Here is a 24,322-nt window from a genome sequence, read left to right on the forward strand (position 1 = left end):
TTAAACGGAGTCCGTTCCATGTCTGGAGCGTCGTGTAGGACCGTCCGCGCCGACAGCACGCGGAAGGGCAGCGAGAGTTCGGAGCTGAAGAAAACAGTAAACCCGAACGAAAACGATACCGGCGCCAAGCCTAAAGACCTTTTGGTCTCGAGTTAAGAGAGTTAACAACTATCGGTTCCGACAGAGGGAACCGACACACATCCGAACCCAATGGCGGAAAAAAACAATCTGGGGATGGAGGCGATGCCCATGCGCACTGTAGTCCAGGGGAGGAGCCACCTATCTCGTGATACTTCGAAGACTCTTCCAGGACAACAATGTGCAATCATCCGGACCCAACACTAGGCGGCGATCTATGCACAGATATGAATTCAGCAGCCCACATGCCTCGAACGCTTTCATCGCCATGAAGATTGCCATCAGCTCTAGAAGGTTGATGTGCATCTTCTTCTGCTGTGTCGTCCATAGTCCCTGCACTGTGTAATGGAGTACATGAGCTCCCCATCCCTGGAGCGACGAGTCCGTTGTCAGTATTATCTGTGGTACAGGCTCTTGGAATGGTCGGCCCTTGCAAAGGTTTTGTGGATTCCACCAATGCAGAGAGTTGTATGCCCGACCGCTCACCAACACTAGGTCTTTCAACTGCCCTTGAGCCTGGTTTCACTGACGTGCCAAGCACTCCTGAAGCGGGCTCATATGTAGTCTCGCGTGCGGGACTATGAAGATGCAGGAGGCCATCATGCCCATCAACTGTATGAACACTCGCGCCTGAAGCGAGCGTTGAGGTCTGAATTTTTGTATCAGCAATTGCATGCTGTTTATCCTCACTGAATTTGGCTGAGCTGTGGCTGCCAGAGTGTCTATTGTCGCACCCAGGTACTGCCGTACGTGGGCGGGTTGAAGATGTGACTTTGGGTAATTCAGTTAGAATCCCAGATCGTGAAGGAGGTGAATGGTGTGGGACATGTGGCTGGCACACAGCTGGGCTGAATTTGCTTGAATAAGCCAGTCGTCCAGATAAGGGTAGACATGTATGTGCCGTCTCCTGAGGTGTGCAGCCACTGTCGCCAGACACTTGGTGAATACTCTGGGTGCCGTCGTCACTCCGAAGGGGAGGACTTTGAACTGGTAGTGTTGATCCTGAATGGTGAACCTGAGATACTTTGTGTGAAGGCTGTATGGGTGTGTGGAAGTACACATCTTTGAGATCCAGTGTTGCGAGGAAATCTCCCTGACTTAAAAGCGGTAGGACTTGCTGTAAGGTGAGCATGTGAAAATGCTCCGACAGAATGTATTGGTTCAGAGGTCTTAGGTCGAGTATGGGCCTGAGAGACCAGTCCTTTTTTGGAATTAAGAAGTACAGAGAGTACACCCCGACCCTTGTTCCGCTAGAGGCACAAGCTCTATGGCTCCTTTTTGCAGCATACTGACTACCTCTTGCTGCAATAAGTGGAAGTGCTCTGCGGACATAGGACGGTGTCTTGGAGGTATGTTGGGTGGAGTGGCTGTAAGCTCTAGACAATACCCGTACTGTACAATATCTCTTACCCACCTGTCTGTGGTGATGGATTTCCATACAGACAGGAACTGTTGTAGTCTCCCCCCGACAGGTGTTAGATGGTCGGGGGGCAGTGACAAGGCGTCACTGTTTGGTATTGGCAGAGGATCTGGAGTTGTTGTTGTAGGAGAGTAGGGTCTGCAATCCCATGATCACCCAGATTTTTTGCTTTTGTTTCACTGGTTTACGACTTTCTCTGGCTGTGGGCCTGCTAATCAGACCCACAGCCTGGCTGTTCTCTCTCTAAATTACAACATGTACCCTAGGTGCATTTACCCTAGGTGCATTTACCAATTGGTACTGGACCACCTTATCAGACCCTGTAACTCAGGGCATAGGTGTACCCAGGGCTGCCAGGGGCTGCAGCATGTATTATGCCACCCCTGGCTGGCCTCCTAAATTTGACACAACTGGCTGCATGACAGCTGGGGCAAAGTCGTGTAATCACCCTTTGCTGTAGGTGTAGTATACCTATACCTAACCCTAAAATGGACACACAGATTCCTATCAGTCACTCCTATGGCAGGCCTTGACAATCCTGAAGGCAGAGTGCTTGGAATCGTGTGAGATGGTGCTCTGGCATGAGCTGAGCCTGTCTGCAGCTTGCGGAACCAAGTCCTAATAGCTGTCCCATGATATCGCATACCATATACTCTTAAGTGCATTATAATCCTCGCGGTTAAATACTAATTTTGGTATTGCTTTATCAAAACATGTCGAGTAAGGTGTCATACGAATTGGAATACTAACCCCTCGCCAATTCTAGGGACGGGGTTAGCATTCCACCCTTCTAGAGGGACACGACATGTATGTAACTGTGAACCCCGGTTAAAGTTAACTAAAGCCTCAGCTCCACAAAATGGATGCTGCCACCACAGACACGAGTCTGACCTCCTGCTGCTGGGAGTCCTTCCAGCGAGGGAGGCTTGGACAAAGGGTTTCCTGTCCGGGGCGGTGCTAGCACCATCCCAGACATGGTTTTGTGTATCCTGGGTAGGCAGGGCTTTACAGGAAGGTGACTGCTGAGTGGCACCCCGGTGCTCACTACGCATAGGCCGGTCAGAACCAGTTCCAGGGGCACACCAGCCCCTGGCCTGGGGAAAGTCCAGCATGGCAGAGGGGTGTAACCACCCCCCTCCTAGTCCCACCTATAGGCAGGACCTAGTCACCGGGTCAGCCCCCTTTTTTAGTATAAAGATAGGAGCGGGCCCCCTGTTCAAATTAGATCATCTTTGGAATCAAGACACGACTTTCTGCGAAAGGACATCAAGATTTCCTTCTTCAAGATTCTCCCTTGTGGCTAAGGAGTAGTCACCCTGCATCAAGCGGGCACCATCCTAAGAACACTGCGGTCTGCTGCAAGTCCTTCACGAATCAGACGACCCAGCTCGACGAGACCCGGCTTCCCTGGCACCTCTGACCTCTACAGCAAAGCTGAGAACTGTGAGTGCGACGAGGCCTCGAGGGACCGACGATCGCCAAGACTGCACGACTTCTTTGTAACAAGCCCACCGTGTGCTCCACTGGTGAGTGCTTTGGGGTCCGAGAAGCCCCAACCCTGAGCAGCTCCAGCACCGAAGATCAGCCCTCCAGCATCTCCACGATCTGCGTGGGGCCCTTCTGCTTTTGCGTGCTCACCGCGCTGTGTGGCTACTAGCCGGCTGGCTTGTGGCCTTCTACACGACGCCCGACGACATCACTGCTGCTGGTCTGGTTGCTCCAGACTGGCCCTTGGTTCCTTCTTCAAGAGAGGCACCCCGGACCCTCCTGGTCCACTCCAGACGCCATTTTGAGTCCACCGCGTGGGCTTGAATTTGCCAAGGCTTTGTTGCCCAATCCTGGGTCCAGCGACGCCGACAGCTTCAATCTTCGTGGGACAGCTCGCTCCTCCATCCTGGTCGCCGACAACGCCTCCTGGTCCGTGAGATCTGCGAGCACAGCGTCACCCACTCACCTAGTCGAGGTGACTACCATCCGGTGCCCTCCTGGTGCAACCTGACTACTGGCTAGTAGTCTCGAACTTGGTCCCCTCTGCTTTCAGGTGTCATCTTCCATCGATCCAGGCTTGGATCCACCGAACTTTCTTCACTGGTCGCCTGCCAGTAACTTCTTTCTTCCAGGCTCCTGGTCCGTCTATGAGGATTCCCGACGTCCTTTGAGTCCTATGCAGCTGCAGCCCCTGGGCTAGGTAACTTCGGCATTTCGGTGCCCCAGCATAGCCTCACTATCCAAGGGTCAGAATCCACTTTCGTTTTCCTCCTACCAGGTCGGGTTCGCCCGAGAACACTAACTTTGTCTTTACTAGCTACCATAGACTTTGTCCCGCATCACGCGTGAGAGTGCACACTCTGCACCCAAGTCCCCTGGGTCTCCTAGAAGTAATCTGAAGATTCTATAGTCAAGATCTAGCGATTCCAAAGCCTATTAGTACTGTACTTACCTGCTAGTAATTTCGCATTCCACTTTCAGAGTATATGGTTTTCCGTGCCCCTCGGGCATTTGTATATACTGTGCTAACTTAAGTATTTTCGTAAGAGTTTTGTTTTGTGCTTAGTACCCTGTCCTCATAAAGAGTACAGGGCTGTTGTGATTTTAATAAATACACTGTTTATTTTCATAACACTTGTGTGGTGTCCTTTCACTTGGTGTTCAAGGGGTATATGTGTGGTAAACAGCTGGCTTAACACGCCCTCTCGAGTCTTTAGCCTTAGACTGCTCGTATCCACGCTACTAGGATAGCTGGTCTATAAGGTTGACTTACAACCAATCATCAATAAGGGTTGCTGGACTGATACATAGTGTTCACTAGAATAGTGAGCACTGCATATCAGGCCACCTTCTCACAGTTGTTTCCTCTTCCTCTGCCCTTGATGTTATTTCCTCTATATCCACCTCTGGGATTTTTATTGTAGGTGGATTGTGTACCTCCCTTGTTCTACTGCGTTTGTTTGGTGTTTTGGCCCCTTGCCGGTCCTCTGTTATTGGATCGACGAAAGGAACCACCCCGAAACTGCTACGACTGCAGAGCCCCCATGGATTTTGCAGTTTACGTGTCCTTTTTTATCTTTTCTAGGGTGGCATCAACTTCTGGGCCAAACAAGAAGTCAGTGTTAACTGGCTGATTAAGAATGGTGGTCTGTATTTCTGGTTTGAAACCAGATATTCTCAACCAAGCATGTCGCCTTAGCATGACGCTAGTGTTTATAGCCCTAGCTGCAGTGTCAGCTGTGTCTAGTGCACACTTTATGGAAGCGTTGGAGATCAGCTTCCCTTCCTGAACCAACAGCTCTGCTCCTTCCTTGAATTGTTCTGGGAGGTGCTGCAATAATGTCTCTAGAGTATCGTAGTGGGACCTATCATATCTGTCCAGAAGCGCCTGAGTATTAGCAATACGCCAGATGTTTGCAGTCTGTGCTGCCACTCTTGCCAGATGTTTCCAGTATCTTTGATTCCTTATCAGGCGGAGGCGCATCTCCTGTTTGCGAGTTTGCCCTCTTTCTTGCATTGGCAACTACCATAGAGTCTAAAGGCAATTGTCCTTTAATATAGGCAGGATCCACGTGTGCCGGCCTATACTTTTCTATCCTTGGGTCAACTACCCTTGCTCTAGTATTTTCTTTGAAAATGTCCTTGGCGCGTTTAAGAACACCCATGAGCATTGGTAGTGTCTTTACACTTTTTTCGGAAGTTGAGAATGTGTCCACAAGGAAGTCCACTTCCACAGTATCACTATGAAGTTCAACGTCATGATTTAACGCAGCTCTTTCAATCAGAGCGTTGAAAGCTGTAGTGTCTTCAGTCGGAGATGTTTTGACACTGTAGACCGTAGTATCAGGGTCATGTTGCGGGTCTGGGTTTGCAGGGTCTGCCCATGTCTGGTTCAGATCATCACGATCAGTGTCCATCACCTGGATTATCATCGTCACCTGCCCTTGCATCTAAGTATGTAGGGGAAAAGGATTGAGGCTCCTGCTCATATGTCTGCAAGTGTTCAACCATCACTGGTTACGCAGGTGATCCCCCTCTTTTTCTTTAGAGGAATCCTGAAAGACTCCATGGGCTTTCCAGGGACTATTTTCCTTTTGTAGATAGACAGTCTCCCCGTTTCAGAGTCTATGAACTGTCTCGGTTCCCGTTCCTCGGTCTCATTTGTAGGCCTTTGGGTCAATGCAGGTCTTTTTATGATGCCGATGCACTGTTTCGGCTCCAACATCTTCGGCCGCACTGCCGGTGGTAAACCGTATTTTATTGGCACCGACGTTGCGAGCGCAGTGACCAACTTGGTAGTCGCTGCTTTCTGCGGTCCAGCCGTCGAATCCTTGTCTCTGATTCTGTGAATCGACTCCGCGAAGGAGGAGGTGGTGGTTACTGCAACAGAAAGCCACTTTTTAACACATCCCTATTCCAAGTTTGTCTTAGATCTCCAAGATGGAGAATTCCAGAGACAGGGGTTCACCTCAGCACCTGGACACCCTAGGCGTTTGCCAAGCCAAGGTGGACACTCCTACTCTACTCACTTATTTTCCCACCCGTCCTGCTGAAGTGGGGCTAGCACAGGGGTCGGATATCTCCACTATTGGGAGCTGGCCAAATCAGCATTAGAAGGTAAGAGCCTTGGAGACTCGCCACAAAGTGCTGATGTTCCTGCAAGGCGGAGGTGTGACGCACCTCCACTCAGAGCAGGCTTTGTTTATGACCTCCGAGATAACAAAGGCTCACCGCAAGATATCAAAAACCTGTCTGGAGGCAGCTGGCTGGCAGAGTCAAGTCAGCAAATACACTGGAAGCTGGTCTTTTTCAGGAGGCATCACCAAGATGCCCTCAGAGTGCATTTTATAACTAATCAACACTTGCATTAGTGTGGGGTTTTTTTGTGATGAGAAGTTTGATACCAAACTTCCCAGTGTTCAGTAAAGCCATCATGAAGCTGTAGAGTTCGTGTTGACAAACTACCAGCCCCTGCACTCAAAATAGCTTCACTGCACTTACGGTGTGCAAGCATGGACTGACTGCAGGGGCATATTGCTCATGCAGCTATACCCTAACCTGTGGTTTACAGCACCTTGCTTTCAAGCTCTAAGGCCTGTCTGAGGGGTGACTTAGCTATTCCACAGGCAGAGGCATGTAGCCATGGCACCAAGGAATGTGTGCCATGTCCATTCTTTTGGGTTAGCTACAACACAACATAGCCTGCAATTGCAGTCCAGAATTTATTAGTGATCGGAATGAATTCTTTATTTATTTGATCCAGACAGCAAAATCCAAATACACACGTAATTTCTTTTACGTGTGTATTTGGATTTTACTGCCTGGATCAAATAAATAAATAATTCATTCCGATCACTACAGTCCGGACCTGTTCATTACGAAACTTCTCTTGGGATTTACTCAACATAAAATGACTTGTTATGATACTTTCCTGATGGGTGCAGATTCCAAATTTAGCCTTTGAGGAAAATATTTACAACAGGGGACTTGGAGAGAGGGCTGATCAGGGAGCCTGTGAAAGGCCGAAATAGCAGAAAGTTAGCCCTTGATAGGGCTCAGAGCAGGGCCCTGCTGGGACTAAGAAAGAAGAAACAAAAGGAATTCAGAAAGAAGGGCAGAAAGGGGATCCACAGCCTTTGCTTTGCACCATGCCACAAATTTGTTCCACCTGCAGGTGTATATCGACTTAGTGGAGGGCCAACTGTACAACAATACAAACTTCAGGAGGCAAGTCAAAAGGAATCAACTGCTGCCGCTCAATCTCCTCGGCAAGGAGGTGGAGACTGGACAGGTTCAGGTGGAGGACCGCCCGTTGCTGCTGCTACAGAAGAGGCAGTCTGATCAGGGGATCAATGGTCATACTGAGTAGCTCAGGATACCATACTCTTAGAGCTCAGTCCAGCGCCACAAGAATGAATTGGGTGTGACCTCTTCTGGCCACAAGTGCTCAGCAGTATCCCCAAGCCAGCCCAGGTCATAAAAAGCCTGGGCATAAGAATTGACACAACACTCCATGTATCACCAGGTACCCTCCGTGGTGGGAACATGCGTGGGCCTGCTAAGACAGTTATGAAGACTTGCCCCTCTCCTCTTTCGCAGCACTCCGAATGGCAGTATCATGTCCCGATTAGATTACGGAAATTCGTCGTACATTGGTCTCCTGGAGATGCTGCTAATGAAACTCTAGGTAATCATGAATGATGCGGCCAGATTAATTTTTAGGCTCCCAAGGCGGGTGCACGCCACCCCCTACAGCAGCAGCTGGTGGAGAAGTGTGGCTCAATGGTTAGAGCGGCAGACCCTGATGCAGAGGTCTGGGACCAGGGTTCAATACCTGCCTCGGTGGGTCTTGGGCTCAATTTCCTCGGACCTGATAATTCTCGCCTTGGTGCCTATTCTAATCATGGGTCCCACTCTGCAACTCTGGGAAATAGCTTGCTTAATCTCCAAAATAGCCCCAACAGCACTGGGATGCCTGGCTTCACCTTGGGGGTGCCCAGGAGTGGACCAGTCCCTCGACCTCCCACGGGACCAGGACCTTGAGCGGCGCGGAGAAGACTGTCTGACTTCAAGCAACTTTCGGGACCGCTTCCGCAAAAGTCTTTGGCGCCATGGCCCTGCAGTCTGGGTACGACTTGGGGTCGTGGTCGCGCCCCAGGCAGTATAGACACATGCTGTGCTGGTCCATCACCGACATCATTCAATGACAATCCCTGCAGGACTTTAAACCGGGCATCCCTATGGCACCAGGAGTCGATCGACTGGAAAATGAGACAAAAAAGCATTGAAAAACCTAGTCAAAAAGTGACTGGGGTTACCGCTCTCTCCGAATCTGCGCTTGCTGGCATGGAAAAAGGAAGAACTGACGTTCGCGCGTGAGGGCGGCATCTAAGTAGCTGCCGCAATGCCATCTCAGCGACCACAATGCCAACGACGGACGCGGAGCCGCATGACGCCACCTTCCGACGCGGGTACTGCTGACGAAAACTTTCCGGATCCAGTCTGATACCTGGGGGTAATTCTAAGGTAAGAAATTATCACTATGGGTTTCTTTCAAATACACATCCATTTATTGTTAATTTAATGGAGGTCACTTACGTGGTCTCCAGACTTTGTCCTGGGAAATGGTTTCCTCAAAGTTTTACGGTGATAGACCGCTTTACTATCAGTGCAAAGAATCCTTTGGGCACCATTCTGAAATGCAATCTACAGGTATACTAACCAGATCCTTGACGCCCAGGAGGATCCCGCCTTTTATCAGGCTTGCTAGACGTCATCAGATTATGCACTTTGATGGCCTCCCGTTGCTCTTCCAGCTGAGCTTCTTTGTGTATTTGATCAATGGTCTTAGGGCCTTGTTCACCTCTTCGGGGCACCCAATTGCACTGAAAAACAAAAGATACATAAAACTAACACACTTTTCCCCCCAATAATTGCTTGCAAACTAAACACTACTGGGGAATCTAAAAAGGTCTGCTCCAATCACACCCCAACTCGAAAAATAAAAGTAATGGTCTTCCAGCTCAAGAAGCAATGCACCACACCCACCACCAGTCAGCCACTGGTATATCTCTGCTACAATGAAGTGGTGGTTGTCCAAATCCCTTGCATTTTGCATTTGAGCAGGCTTCCTTTGCCAGATGCACGACACTGCTCACATTAGGTAGCTTTGCTGCATTTAAAAGATGAATATACTCTTGGCCAGGTCTGAAGGCATGCAAGTCAGGGCTGGATACTAAAATGGCATTTTGGGTGCCAACGTGCATCTTACATCATGAATTTTGTTAATAAAGAGGTACAGAAATCCTTACCAATCTCAGATCAAGTAAATCTTGCAACATGAAGCGAATTCGGGAAGATGTTTTCTTTTCTTTGATGATCTTATCCATCTGGTTAAAATACTGATCCATTCTTGGCTGTGAGAAAGAATAGACTATGCATGAGGAGACAACAGACCAGATTATAATCACTGAAAAATATATGCCAGATAAAATACTGCACGTCATTAAGGATTGCTTTTTATTTATTGGGGAATTGTGTGCATGAGAAGAAAAGTGTGAAAAGAAAAATGCTGCTTACCCAGTATGCATCTATTTGTGGCATACAGAGCTGTATCGTCATATGCTATGCATAGATCGCCATTTAGTGTTAAGTCCGGCTGTTTGCACTTTGCTTTTCTTCGAAGTCTTTCCAGTCACAAGGTAGGTGACTCCTCCTTTCCGTGATAGTGCGCATGGGCATCGACTCCATTGTTAGATTGATTTCCCACAGAGGGGGATAATGAAGATAGTAGGAGTAGTAAAAGAAGATGTTCATGGGGTCATGCCAAGAACAGATGCATACTGGGTAAGTGGCATATGATCTCTCGAACGGGAAATGCTAATCATATACTATATAGCAGTTATCTCCCCAAAAGGTGGCTAACATGTATCTGTTGCACTGGTGTGAAATAGTGTACCTAAAACTGCCTGGCTCACTAGCTTGTTGTCTTGCTAACACATCTACACAATGTTTTGTGATTGTGTGAGGTGTAGACAATGTTGCACCTTTGCATATGTCATCTATGGGTATATTTCCTAAAATGCCACAGAAGCCCCCAGTTTGCGTGTAGTGTGTGCTCTAGAGGGAACTGTTAATGTTAGTTTTGCTTTTGCGTAGCAGATTTGAATGCACTGGACTATCCACCTTGCAATTCCTGATTTGGATATAGGATTGCCTTTGTGTGGGGGAGCAAAAGCGATAAAAAGTTGATTTTTGTTATGGAAAGGTTTTGTCCTATGTAATACAGCAATGCTCTTTTTACATCTAATGTGTGTAGAGCACGTTCTGCTACTGAAACTGGTTGAGGGAATGACATTGGTAACAGATTGATTAATGGGAAAAGCAGAAATGACTTTAGGAAGAAATTTAGAATTAGTCCGAAGAACTACTTTATTTTTATGCATTTGTAAAAGAGGTTCTTCTATAGTTAATGCCTGAAGCTCACTTACTCTGAGTGATGTGATAGCCACCATGGAAGCAGTTTTCCATGTGAGAAATTGCAGTTCACATTTGTGCAATGGCTATGTGTGGACCCATAAATCTGGTGAGGACAATGTTGAGATTCCATGCTGGAGAAGGTGGACGTCTCAGGGGATTAACTCTTTTGTGCCCTTCCATAAACACTTTAATGTAGGTATGCAGCTATTGCAGCTAGCTGTAAACGTATGGACTATATGCTAGATTGGAACTTTGTAGATCTAACAAATCGCATGGAATATGCTACTTACCAGTATGCCTCTGTTCTTGGCATGTAGGGCTGCTGACATTCATATCTGAACAGAGGTGCCAGGGCTCGAATTTAATTCACAACTGCTTTTTATTTAGCAGCTATGTACCTTATTTAAGTAGATTCCGAAGGTTCGTGTATTCATTCATGCATTTCTTTTCAAATTTCGGATTGTTTACATTTTATACAAACGTCAGAGGTTTAAACATACCTTAAACAGTTGAAGCAATACAAACATAAATCATACATGTGATACTTTGTGAATAATAAATAGTAACATTCATTGATAATTACACATGACTATTTTAACAATAAAGCAACTCAATTTGGTACACCTGTACTTATTTTTTTGCTAGTCCTAACGACCCAGCGTACATATTTATTGGGACTAGACACATTGGGCTTTGTAACTTTCGTTGAAAATCGCCCTATATTCGTGTAGATGGATACTCTGATCTGAACCGTCAAGGTTTAGGTTCCCTAATAACAGCCGACGCATTTCCAAACCCTTTATTCTGTTTACAGGGTTCTTCCTTGGTGATCTTCGTGTGGCCGCATGACTGGCGTTTGGTTTACCACGAGTCGACTACTGTTATCAAACGTTCCTCCGGAACTGGTTTCCCTTTTTAAATACGATGCTAAGCATCATGGAACTTGTGGTCTTCTATGTTTTTCGTGTTTGGCACTGTGTGAAACCTGGATTTTACGGAGTTAGATCAAGTTGTATTTAAAGAAGTGGCTGGCACTATGTCTTACGAGAGGGTGTGTTTTTTCAGAGGGGTGGTGTGACCAGGGGCTCAGTAGTTGGATCGTTGTAATTCAGACATTTCGTTCAAACCGTCCACCACACAGTTAAATTTAAGAATTAAGTATGCCTCTTTTTTCAATAACATGGCATCTACATTTCCTCCTCGGGGGGGGGGGGGACTTTTATTGCTGATAGTACTGTCCATTTAAAATCTGTCTCAATATGTTTATGTTCCACGAAGTGTTGTACCATAGGGGCAGTCAACACCTTGTGTCTGATTCTTGATCTATGTTGCGCCACTCGTTGATCCACTCCGAGTAGTTTTCCCAATGTATAGCTTGGGACACGGACACATAATTGCACATATTACGTTGCTTGTTTTGCAATTAGTGAATTCTTTATGAAGTCATTTCGATGTATTGAATTGGATTTCCTCCCCTTCTATCGTGTTGGCACAGGACACGTACGAGCCACATTTATGATGGCCTCTTATTGGTTGTAATTTCCATAGGGTGTGTAAATCTGATTTGGCTCGGTAAGAAGTTCGGATTAACTGCCCCCGAACCTTATCGAGCAGCATCACGGCCGCAGCTGTAAACATACTAAACGGTAACCTTTTAACCTTACAGAGACCCCACCTAATAGGAAGATAACACGAAGGAAATACAACAAAGTGGAGCCGCATACGAGGCACATACTTTCCCTCTTCACAAGTAAGTCTCAACGCGCTAGATTATTGCGCAACAAACACATAGTTATACTCATATATTGATCGATCGCTTTCTCCAACCTAACAGAACTAACCATTGTTGAATAAAAAAAGATCTCCATACACTGAAAACGCCCCTTTTTGAGAATTTCAAAACATAGATCAAGTGCTGGCTCTTTCATGAAAAGAAAAATAAATGTGACAGCATGTATATCCCTAAACTTTCACATAAGATGAGAAACTCATAAGCATGCCATCCTTTGATTCATTGTCCAGGCAATGGTGACATTGAAGGATAATCAGACGCCCCGTGCCCGAAAACGATAGCGAACATTTTCGAGAGAAGAGGTAATACCCTCCCTTTTTTTATAGAACACACTAGCTAAACAAATTAGAGAAGAGGAGATACTAAATATTCCCAAATCTTACACCGTAGGTACACAGCTCAGCCCTGAGGAAGAACCCTGTAAACAGAATAAAGGGTTTGGAAACGCGTCGGCTGTTCGGCTGTTTTAAGGGAACCTAAACCTTGACGGTTCAGATCAGAGTATCCATCTACACGAATATAGGGCGAACCTTCGGAATCTACTTAAAGAAGGTACATAGCTGCTAAATAAAAAGCAGTTGTGAATTAAATTCGAGCCCTGGCACCTCTGTTTTGGTATAACGTACATTTGTCCAGCCAGGACTTGTAGGACAAAACCCCCCTAGTGCTAAAAGACATTCATATCTGTGCATAGATCGCCGCCTAGTGTTGGGTCCGGATGATTGCATGTTGTTGTCCCTGAAGAGTCTTTGAAGTATCACGAGATAGGTGGCTCCTCCCTTGGACTACAGTGCGCATGGGCATCCTCTCCATCCACAGATTGTTTTTTGCCATTGTGGCAGAGATGGAGTATAGTACAGTAAGAGATGTCCATGCGAAGAGTGAATGCTGTGGCTGCGACAGGCACCAGGGAGGTGGGTGGGCGATATGAATGTCAGCAGCCCTACATGCCAAGAACAGATGCACACTAGTAAGTAGCATATTCCGTTCGAGGCATGTGGGCTGCTGAATTCATATCTGTGCATAGAATGTATAGCAGTATCTCCCTTAGCGGTGGCTACCTGTGTCAGTCGCAGCAGTCTGGAAAAGAGTTTTGAGGACAGCCTGTCCTACAGCAGCCTGCTGTTTTGAATGTACATCTACATAATAGTGTTTTGTAAATGTATGTGTGGTTGTCCATGTGGCTGCTTTACAAATTTCGTGTAAAGGAATATTACCCAGGAAAGCCATGGATGACCCTAGCTTGCGTGTGGAATGCGCCCTAGGGGGAACTGTTAAGGTGCGTTTGGCTTTTAAATAACATATTTGGATGCATATAACGATCCATCTGGTTATACCGGATTTTGAAATAGGGTTGCCTTTATGTTGTGGTGAGAAAGCAACAAAGAACTGTTTTGTTTTTCGAAATGCCTTCGTTTTGTCTATATAGTATAGCAGAGCTCTTGACATCTAGAGTATGCAAAGCCCTTTCAGCTACAGTCTGTGGATTTTGAAAGAACACTGGCAGTTTGACGGTTTGATTTATGTGGAAGGGTTACATTGGTGAAACTGGCCGAGAAATGTGTTTGCGTCTATCGGAACACAGATCAGCCCTCAAAAAATCAAAAGAAAAATGCCCCCTTAGTCGAACATTGGGCAACAGAGAACCATAAAGAAGATGACCTTAAATGGTTCATAATGGGAAAAATTAAGATATCCATGAGAGGCGGTGATACGGAGAAGAGACGCAAACAGAGAGAACAATTTTTTATGTCAAAGTTTAGATCATATACTGAAGGCCTTAACAGTAGAGAAGAGTGGGAAAGAATGGTGAGGTAGTACTTAATTGACTGCATACACATACATTGGATAAACTCCACCTATTTAACAGAAGAAATAGAAAAATCAGAAATACATGTGAGGTAACATTTGTATTTCGATGTACAACCTTGACGTTGTTTAATTGTAAAACTGTTAAAATCAAATTAAGTGAGCCTTACATATGGAGTATTTAGTGCTGTAGACCTAATGCAATCTTTTTAATAGATGGATTATATACTTCTACTATGGTGGAATAAAACGAGACACTTAGAATACTACTTGTTTTCATGAAACAATTGATGTAACATGAATTTGCTAAAGAAACCATATGTATTGTACGAAAAATGTTGAGTATGGTAAAAATAAATGTTATTCTGAATTCCTGGGTTGGATATATAAATGTACTAATGACCAGATAATATCGTGTTTCTTAGTAAAAACACTTTGTTTTCTGTTCACTGTAATGTACTATGTACGGGCAGGGCCGGACTGAGACTAGCATCCAGCCCTGGTAGGTTGCTTCTCCACCGGCCCTGGTAATGGGAGGGGGTTGTTACCCGTAAAGCACTGCTACCGCTTTTCTTACAGAGGGCCGATTTTGCAGCGCTGCTACAAAATTGGCACTTTGCAAGAAAAGCGGCCCCCTGTGGCCACGAAACCGGCCCCCACCCCTCCAGCCCACCGGGGAAATGCCCGGTGCCCGCAAATGCCAGTCCGGCCCTGTGTACGGGATGTAATGAGATCGCCCTAAATACATCCAAACTAATTTTATATTAATACTCTGTACCTACAATAATTGGTAGAAAAGCGGACGCTCCCACTCAACTTGGTAGTTTGTACTTGTTCAAACGAAAAAATTGGGATCCTAATCATTTAAAAAAAAATATTCTTCAAACAAAAAAACAAGTATGGAGGGTTCATTTTTACAATACGACTAGTTACTTATTACGATTTATCAAGTTGAGTGAAAACGTCCGCTTTTCAATAATTAACTCACTCGTTTGAATTGATGTACATATAAGCATTACTTTTGCTACATTGTGACTGAAAATGTCTTAGACAATCTTGAACCTAAAAAACTACTAAAATGGCGGACAACATCTCGCTGCATGATTAAAAAAATTAAATTAACACCGATAATCACCACTGATGGTGGTTTATAAATAAAACGTAAACAGCTACCTTGACTAGCATATAGAAACATGCAAAAAGCGATAATGTCTAAAAGAAGCAATAGAGAAACTCAGGCAAACTGACGAACGTGGGCTTTAATGTACATAAGTCCGTTTTCTAATGTGAAAATGAACTCCTTAAAAAACTACAATCATGGCGTTAAAATTGGACTTGTTACAATTTAATTAAACACAGGTGTCTAGAATCGCCGTTAAACTCCAGCTGAAGGCGAAGGCTCAGTGCGGTAGTTGAACTGATACGGGCAACCAGGGAGACCGGATGGGCGGAGCGTTTGCTAACACGAGAGGTAAGAGGAATTTTGATGAAAACAACTGAAGGGGGTCCATCCACTGATACTTCCACTTCTCCTTAGCCGTGTGGTAACTCGCCCTTAATCAACCCCATATTCGTGCTTTTTTGAGAATCACTTTGTTTATACATAGTGAATGGACTTAAATACTTTTTAAAAAACTATCGCTTTTAAACACACAAACTCGATCCAATAATGTAAGCACTATCGAAATCCAGAGGGGTTTTACCCCATTCTGATTAATACCCACATTATATGTAATATCAGGAAGAAGCGGGGAACTTAACGGCCCACTTCCCACTCGAGAATTACAAGTATGTGCGCAATTTGTAATATTCACAAAATCCGCCTCTAGTTAAGGTATATATTAAATCAGAAAGGATATAATACCTACAATATGTGTAATATTCATTTATACGCTGCTGATCGCCTCAATTAAAAAAGAGGAGGGATCTATGCACGATTCCGTGAAGAACTAAGGACCACGCCAAGCCAGACCAAATAACGGAAGAAAACACAATCTAAAGTTTTAAAGAGTCCAGCCAATGCCACGAACGGCTTCTGCGCAAACTATAAATAAACGGCAATGTTAAAAAGTCTGGTTTACGTAATACTCAATCCTATATCTGTTTACTGAATTTTAAAAACGGTGTCACTATGTACAGATTCTCTCACGACAGCAGGGATGAGGAGTAATTAAATTCACTACAACTCCTGGATCGATTCCGGTACTGCAAAATAATATTGCCTTAAATGTAAGATAATTCTAAGTCTTTTTCTCCAACAGCTAAATAGTAAAAATCTCCCCATACATTGCAAAACTAACTAATGTTATGTATCTACTTCTAGAAAGAAGATGTTTTAAATAGTCCTGAGGAAGGTGTTCCAATCAAAGAAGCACCGAAACGCATTGACAAACTTTTTAACCCTATTAGTTGATTGTTTTTTTTATTATGTATTATGTTATGATAAATTGTTATGATAAATTGAGTGGATACATGTAAAATGTCCTTCTGAAAAAATCTACATGATTTTGTTTTAAATAAACTGTGTATACTGAGTATATGAAAGAAACTGTTTTTAAGAAGAAATAATAAAAAATGTATAGATACATCAAATGTTATGTTTTGAGTTAAATGCAATCTTTGGGGTGCTGTTCATTTAATTGATCAAAACAAATGTTAGTTTACCTAGAATCTAAATACACTGAAAGGAATCTCCTTTTTTGGTTACTTTATCTCCCGGTCCTTTCTGGGTCAAGCAGGGAAAACTCTTTTTATAAATATTACCCAGGAAAGCCAAGGATGCCCCTAGCTTGCGTGTGGAATGCGCCCTAGGGGGAACTGTTAAGGTGAGTTTGGCTTTTAAATAACATATTTGGATGCATTTAACGATCCATCTGGTTATACCTGATTTTGAAATAGGGTTGCCTTTATGTCGTCGTGAGAAAGCAACAAACAACTGTTTTGTTTTTCGAAATGCCTTAGTTCTATCTATATAGTACAGCAGAGCTCTTTTGACATCTAGAGTATGCAAAGCCCTTTCAGCTACTGTCTGTGGATTTTGAAAGAACACTGGCAGTTCGACGGTTTGATTTATGTGGAAATGGGATACCACCTTTGGCATGAATTTAAGGTTTGTTTTGAGAACTACTCTATTTGCATGCATTTGGATGAATGGCTCTTGAATAGTTAGGGCTTGGAGCTCGCTAACTCTTCGAAGCAAAGTAATGGCAATAAGGAAAGCCACCTTCCAAGTAAGAAATTGTATTTCGCAAGAGTGTAGTGTCACAAAAGGTGGTCCCATAGGTTTTTTAAAACAATGTTCAGATTCAAGACTGGTGAAGGTGGGTGTCTTGGAGGAATTACGCGTTTGAGTCCCTCCATAAACGCCTTAATTGCTGGAACCCTAAATAGTGAAAAGTGTTGGCTGTTTTGAAGATATGCTGCTAATGCAGCTAAATGTATTCTGATGGATGAATATGCTAAATTGCAGCGTTGTAGGTGCAAGAGATAGCAAATTATGTTTTGAGTTGAAGCATCAAGTGGGTTTATATCATTGTTACTGCAGTAAATGACGAAACGTTTCCACTTAGCTGCATAACATGCCCTGGTAGTGAGTTTTCTTGCCTCCTTGATAATGTTCATACAGTCTGGAGGCAAGTTTAGGTATCCAAACTCTAGGATTTCAGGAGCCAGATCGCCAGGATCAGCTGTTGCGGATCTGGATGTTGGATTTCTCAATGGCTCTGAGTTAGTAGATTGGGTGTGAGTCTCAGTCTTTGGTGAGGCACCACTGACCGTTCTAGGAACGTTGTGTACTATGGTTGCCTCGCCCATGTGGGAGCAACTAGGATTAGCGTCCGTGAATGTTGACGTAGTTTGCGTGCCACTAGCGGTAACAATGGAGCTGGGGGAAAGGCGTACGCAAATTTGCCTGACTAGTTCATCCATATCGCATTGCCTTGCTCCTGTGGATGTGGGAACCTGGCGGCAAAGTACTGGCATTTTGCGTTTTCGCTTGTGGCAAACAGATCTATCTCCGGATGTCCCCACTTCCGGAAGAATGGTTGGAGCACTTTGGGGTGAATCTCCCATTCGTGCATTTGTTGACTGTGCCTGCTGAGCAGGTCGGCTACTTGATTGGCCTTGCCTTGGAGGTGCTCTGCCATGAGAAACATGTTCCTCTGAATGGCCCATTTCCATATTGCTTGAGCTAGGTGCGACAGCTGTGGTGTGTTCCTCCCTGTTTTTAAATATAGTACATAGCTGTCATGTCCGTCCGGATCACAGTTTTGTTGCATAAGTGTGTCTTGAACGCTTTTAGGGCTAGAACGATTGTCATCAACTCCAGTAGGTGTATGTGCATCTTTTTGTTGTTGTACAGTCCAGAGACCCTGGACTGTAATTTAGGACATGGGCTCCCCACCCTAGTAGGGATGCGTCCGCGGTTAACACTATTTGTGGGACAGGCTCTTGGAACAGTCGACCTTTGCAAAGGTTTTGTGGATTCACCAATGCAGAGAGTTGTATGCATGACTGGTCACCAACACTAGGTCCTGTAATTGCCCCTGAGCCTGATTTCACTGCCTTGCTAGGCACTCTTGGAGCGGACGCATATGTAGCCTGGCATGCGGGACTATGAATATGCACGAGGCCATCATGCCTATTAGTTGCATAAACACTCGAGCTGGTAATGAGTGTTGAGGTCTGAACCTTTGGATCAGTGTTTACATTCAGTTGATCCGTGCTGCGTTGGGATAGGCTTTTGCTGCCAGTGTATCTATAGTTGCTCCCAGGTATTGTACATGGGAGGTTTGCAGATGTGATTTTGGGTAGTTTAGCGAGAAGCCTAAACTGTGCAGGAGATGGATGGTTTTTGACATGTGGTTGGCACACTGCTGGGTCGATGGCCATGTATTAGCCAATCGTCCAGATATGGGTACACATGGATGTGTTGCCTTCTGAGATGTGCCGCCACTGTAGCTAGACATTTGGTGAAGACTTGTGGGGCTGTTGTGACACCAAATGGTAGGACTTTGAACTGAGGGGCCTGAGGTCCAATATTGGTCTGACAGACCCGTCCTTCTTTGGAATTGGGAAGTATAGGGAGTATACTCCTGTTCCCTGATGTTGTAATGGGACTGGTTCTATGGCCCTCTCTTGCAGCATACCGATGACCTCTTGCTGCAGTAGTGTTATATGTTCCTGTGACATAGGACGGTGCACGGGTGGTATGTTGGGAGGTGTTGAAGTGAGTTCGAGGCAATAGCCATGTTGGATAATTTGCCTGACCCACTTGTTTATTTATTTATTCAAAGTTTTATATAGCGCGAACAAGATCTTTGCAGATATCAGAGCGCTTTACAGAAACAAGGGGTAGGGGCAACAGGAGGGTGAATAAACAAACTATTGGGTACAATATAGTAGCATAATAGGATAGCAATCATGTACAGATATAATACCAATAAACGATCAGGTAACTAATAATACAAAAACGGTGCAAAGTCTTTGATCCAGCAACAATAGAGGTCAGGTGAACTTAGGCCATAAGGATGGCTTTTACCTCTTTCTTAAAAATTACAGAACAAGGGGTAGGGGCAACAAGAGGGTGGTTAAACAAACTATTGGGTACAATATAGTAGTCGGTAGTAAGTGAATAGCATAATAGGATAGCAGTCATGGACAAATATAATACCTATAGACAATCAGGTAACCAATAATACAAAAACAGTGCAAAAGTCTACAATAGAGTTCAGGTGAACTTGGCCATAAGGATGGCTTTTACCTCTTTCTTAAAAAACTGCAGTGGAGGAGATAAGCCTGGTTTCAGGAGGGAGTGCATTCCAGATCCTGGGTGCCATTCCTGAGAAGGAGCTTTTGTATGTTTTTTCCTTCCGGAATATACGAGGTTTCAGGAGTAGATTTTTTGTACTTTTATTGGATCTCGAGCCTCCTGATATAGTCAGCTTTTGAGTGAGGTAGTTGGGTGACTTGTGGTGTACGGCCGAGTGTCATAACGGCCATTTTCAGCTGTATTCTGGCTTCAAAAGGCAGCCAGTTCAGGGATTTTAAGTCAGGGGATATATGCGAATGTTTTCTTGAACCAGTGATGAGTCTCGCGGCAGCGTTCAAGGAGGCTCTTAGAGGGGCGGTTGTTGAAAGGGGGAGTCCGCTAAGGGCCACAATTCCGTAGTCTATGCGAGGGATGACTAGGGCTTGTACAGCAGTTTGGAAGTCCTTAGCTGGGAAGAAGGGTTTAAGTTTCCTTAAAGTGTTGATTTGGAAATTAGCTCCTTTAGTTGCTTTGCTAATGTGCTGCTGCATGTTGAGCTTGGCGTCAAGTGTGATGCCTAAGGATTTCGCCGATTCCACAATGGTGGGTTGGACATTGAGCGCAGTTAGGTGATTGAGCCAGATTTGGGTGATGGCAATTTTCGCAGGAGGTGAGATCAGAAGGAACTCAGTTTTCAGAGCATTTAGTTTGAGGTGATTATCGGCCAACCATGATTGGGTGTTTCTGAGTGTGGAGTTCAGAAGTTTGATGTCTTCCAGGGATTGTAGCTGAAGTAAAGTTGAGTGTCATCGGCGTACATATGGAAGTGTACATTAGATGCTTGAAGCAAGGTGGTGAGTGGTTCCATGACTAGGTTGAACAGTGTGGGGGATAGGGAAGATCCTTGTGGGACGCCTAACGTTACAGCCACAGGTGAGTACAGCACGTTGTTGATCTTGAACTTCTGAGACTGGTTATGTAGGAAGGAAGTGAACCATTTGAGAACAGTCCTGGATAAACCCATTCTGGTATTTAGCAGCTCCAGTAGGTTCTCATGTTTGACAGTATCAAATGCTGAGGAGAGATCAAGAAGGATGAGGAGGCAGGAATCATTGCGATCAAGGATTTGGAGGGTGTCAATTATGTGTGTCATAGCCGTTTCCGTGCTGTGTTTCGCTCGGAAGCCTGATTGATGAGGGTTGAGGAGGTCAAACTGATCAATGTGTTTTGTCAGTTGGAGTTGTACGCATTTTTCCAGCAGTTTGGCCAAGGTGGGGATATTGGTGATAGGGCGATAATTGTTTAGGTCAGCCGGGTCAGCTGTAGGTTTCTTGAGTATAGGCGTGAGTTGCCCCACCTTGAGGGAGTCTGGGATGAGTCCTTGTTGAAGGGAGCTGTTAATGATTTTAGTCCAGAGTGGGAGGAGCAGGGGGGTGAAGTCTTTTACAGCATTAGCAGGTAGGGAGTCTGTGAAAATTTTAGAGGGCTTCAAGGTGCCGAGCAGTTTGTGAATTGTTTCTTCAGAGTAGGTGTCGAATGACGTCCATGATGCGTTGTTTTTGGGATGAGTGGTAGTCATGCTGATGGGGCTGGAGTATCGGCTTACATCATTGAGATCACTTCTTATGTTGTCGGTCTTTAGCTTAAAGAAAGCAGAAAAGTCTTCACAGTGTGGAAAATCGCTTGTTGTGCTGTTCGATTGTAAAGGTTGCATCTTGGTTTGAGTTTTGACTAGTTCGATCAGTTTTCTTTGTCGGTTTTTTGCTTGGTCCAGCTGGAGGCTAAAGAAGTCAGATTTTGAACGCTTGATTTTCCTAAAGTAGGCATTTCTCTTGTTCTTCAGCGTTTTAAGGTGCAGTGCTGAGGGGTCAGATCTCCAGGTGCGCTCTGCCATTGGCATAGCACGCCTGTCTTCATTGAGTCTACCGTCATACCAAGGGTTCGAGTTCTTGATGAAGACTCTTCAGTTGAAGGGGGCAGCTTTGTTGATTATTGAGTTCATAGAATCGAGGTAGAGGTCGGTCAGTGATTGAACATCAGAGGCACCCGAAGGGGGAAGGAGGAGACTGCAGGTGTGGGAAGGCAAGGAGTTAGGGTTAAGATTCTTCATGTCCCTTTTCCAGATATTGGATTTGGTGGGTTGAGCCGGGTTAGGTTTAACTTTTTCGTTGATGAAGAAAGTGATAATGTGGTGGTCTGACCAGTCACAGGGTTGGATCACCCCCAGTTGGGTAGAGTCCTCTTTGGCGATAAGGTCGAGGATCGAGCCTTTGTCGTGTGTCGGGCTGTTGCAGATTTGGGTGAGGTCAAGCGTATTAAGGAAAGTTGAGACTATTCACCACTGCGTCTTTCTGATCGTTCCAGTGGAGATTGAAGTCACCCAGGTAGATTTGAGTGATCTGCCGACCGGCATTGGATGAGATCGTGTCCATGAGTTGTTGGGTGAAGGTGAGGTTGTCCCCGGGCGGGTGGTAGATGACATGTAAAGAGCATACAGGTTTGCCCACGCTGGAGATAGAGGCAGAAGAGTTCACAGGAAGTGAGGGAGGGGGAGGTGACTTTAGTAACAGAGAGGTTGCTCCTAAAAATGCATGCGATTCCCCAGCCCGTCTTGCCGGTCCTGTCGAGTCTAATGTGGTAGTTGGGGGGGGGGGGGGGGGGGGGGGGGGGGGCTAGTATGTCCATTATAGGTGTAGAAGTTTCAGTTAGCCGCGCTTCAGTCAGAATGGCCTGGTCAAGATCCATTGTTATGATGAGATCCGCGATGGAGGAGTGTCTCGGGCCGATCTGCAGTTGAGTAGGATGCATTTGAGACTGGGGGTGAGAAGGGTGGTCGAGTGTTCTAGAGAGAGGGGGACTTTTCTGAGATTATTGGGGACGGAACTTCTGTTGCTTAGAGTGGGGGGCCTAAGGGGATTTGTGAGAATTGTGGGTATGGGGAGGTGTGTGGTGGTTGTGTGTTTTAAGGGACCAGGGCCAAATGAGCGAAGGAGGGTGCATAAGTCGTGGTCCGAAAGGGAGTTGAGGGCGCGACGGGGGCAATAGGTGTGATTGCGAGCGGGGATAGAGGGCCAACGTGAGTAGTATTGATTGAGAAGGTATGTGGGGAGGGTGGGGGACTTGTTTGGTGAGGAAGCGGTGGTAGGTAGGGGTTGTCTGGGGTGTGTGAAAAGAAGTTCTTTGATGGTGTGGAGATCTTCTTTGACTTGTAGGAAGGTGGATATAATCATGTCCAGAGTTGGATTGGGGATGGTGTTGGGGGTGGGAGCAGTGGGCGAGTGGTTGAGTAGGGAGCTGGAGAGGGAACTGGGTAGGAGGGGGGATATGCTAGCGTTGGTGCAGGGCTCTGCGGTAATAGTAAGTGGGGTGGCATTCGATGGGTGAGAGAAATTGTGGGTGAGGGGTGTGGATGAGGAAGGGGGGAGGTTGGAGGCATAGGTGAGGACGCTGGTGGGAGGCGGCGCAGGTGAGTTGAGGGATGGGTGAAGGCTGGAGACGGTGGGGGTGCAAGGAAGGTAGGGGGGCTGAGAATGGGGGGGGAGCGAGGAGGAGGGGTTAAGGTAAGGGAGGTGGTGTGTTCTGTGAGTCTAGTTGGGAGAGTGGGGTAGTGGGGAGTGAGAGTGGGGGGGGGGGATAGGGTGGGAGATGGACCTCCCGCGGGGCGGGGGAGATAAGTTCCGGGCGATGGTGGGTTCTGCGAGACTCGTAGGAGGTGTGAGGTGGGGGTAGGGAAGGTAGGGGTATGGAGGATGTATGAGGGGGAGTAATCTTCGCCAGTGAATGAGGGGTGTGGAGAGGTTACATCGGGTGGGTGACTGACTACAGCGCTGGGGGGGATGGGAGAGGTGTGTCGTTCAGCTGTTGTGATAGGTTACGCATGTTAAATTGAAGATTGGAAGTGGAGTGTAGCTTGAGGTGTTAGGAATGGAGGTCCGCCGTTGAGATGTGTTCTATGAAGGTGGGGAACAGGTTGTAGAGTAGGTTAAGGTTCCTATCAGTGGATTGGAATAGGATGGTCCCGTTGTTGTAGATGGTGATGGTGGCTCTGCCTGGGAAAACTTGGGATGGTGTGATAGAAAGTGTTAGGCCATGAGCGGATTTTCTGGTGGTGGAGATAGTGAGAATGGAGAGGAGCGCTTTCCTCCACTGTGCTCTACGTAGCGCGTAGAGGATGATATTGGTGCTCGTGGCTCCATTGATCAGTGAAAAGTAGGTGTCCACAAACGGGGTTTCAGGGTGGGCCTTCAGGACGTTGTGTTTGAAGCGTTTGGCGTTTTTTTTGGATAACTCTGGTGGGTAGTTAATTTTGTATGTGTGCTTGCCCATGCGTTCCATGGTGGAAGAGGTGTAGGTAGAGGAGGGGGGGGGGGGGGGGGGGGGGGAGTGTGTGAGGTTACAGGGCTGTAAGCCTGAAAAGAAAAGAAAAATTGAGGATAGTCTTAGGTAT

The 24,322-nt window shown here is 45.9% G+C and overlaps 1 protein-coding gene across 3 annotated transcripts in view; it reads right to left on the minus strand.

The window, feature by feature from the left end:
• The window catches only part of EIF4G1 (eukaryotic translation initiation factor 4 gamma 1), a 1,004,595-nt gene that overhangs the window by 322,277 nt on the left and 657,996 nt on the right, over positions 1–24,322 (minus strand). For all 3 annotated transcript variants that reach the window (XM_086944451.1, XM_086944450.1, XM_086944449.1), the window contains 2 exons: positions 9,358–9,462; positions 8,769–8,931 (listed from right to left, as the gene is read on the minus strand). In XM_086944451.1, coding sequence (XP_086800577.1) covers positions 8,769–8,931; positions 9,358–9,462 — 268 coding nt within the window. The remainder of the gene's footprint in view (positions 1–8,768; positions 8,932–9,357; positions 9,463–24,322) is intronic.

This window comes from Lissotriton vulgaris, chromosome 11, assembly GCF_964263255.1.
Source record: "Lissotriton vulgaris chromosome 11, aLisVul1.2, whole genome shotgun sequence".
Lineage (NCBI taxonomy): Eukaryota > Metazoa > Chordata > Amphibia > Caudata > Salamandridae > Lissotriton > Lissotriton vulgaris.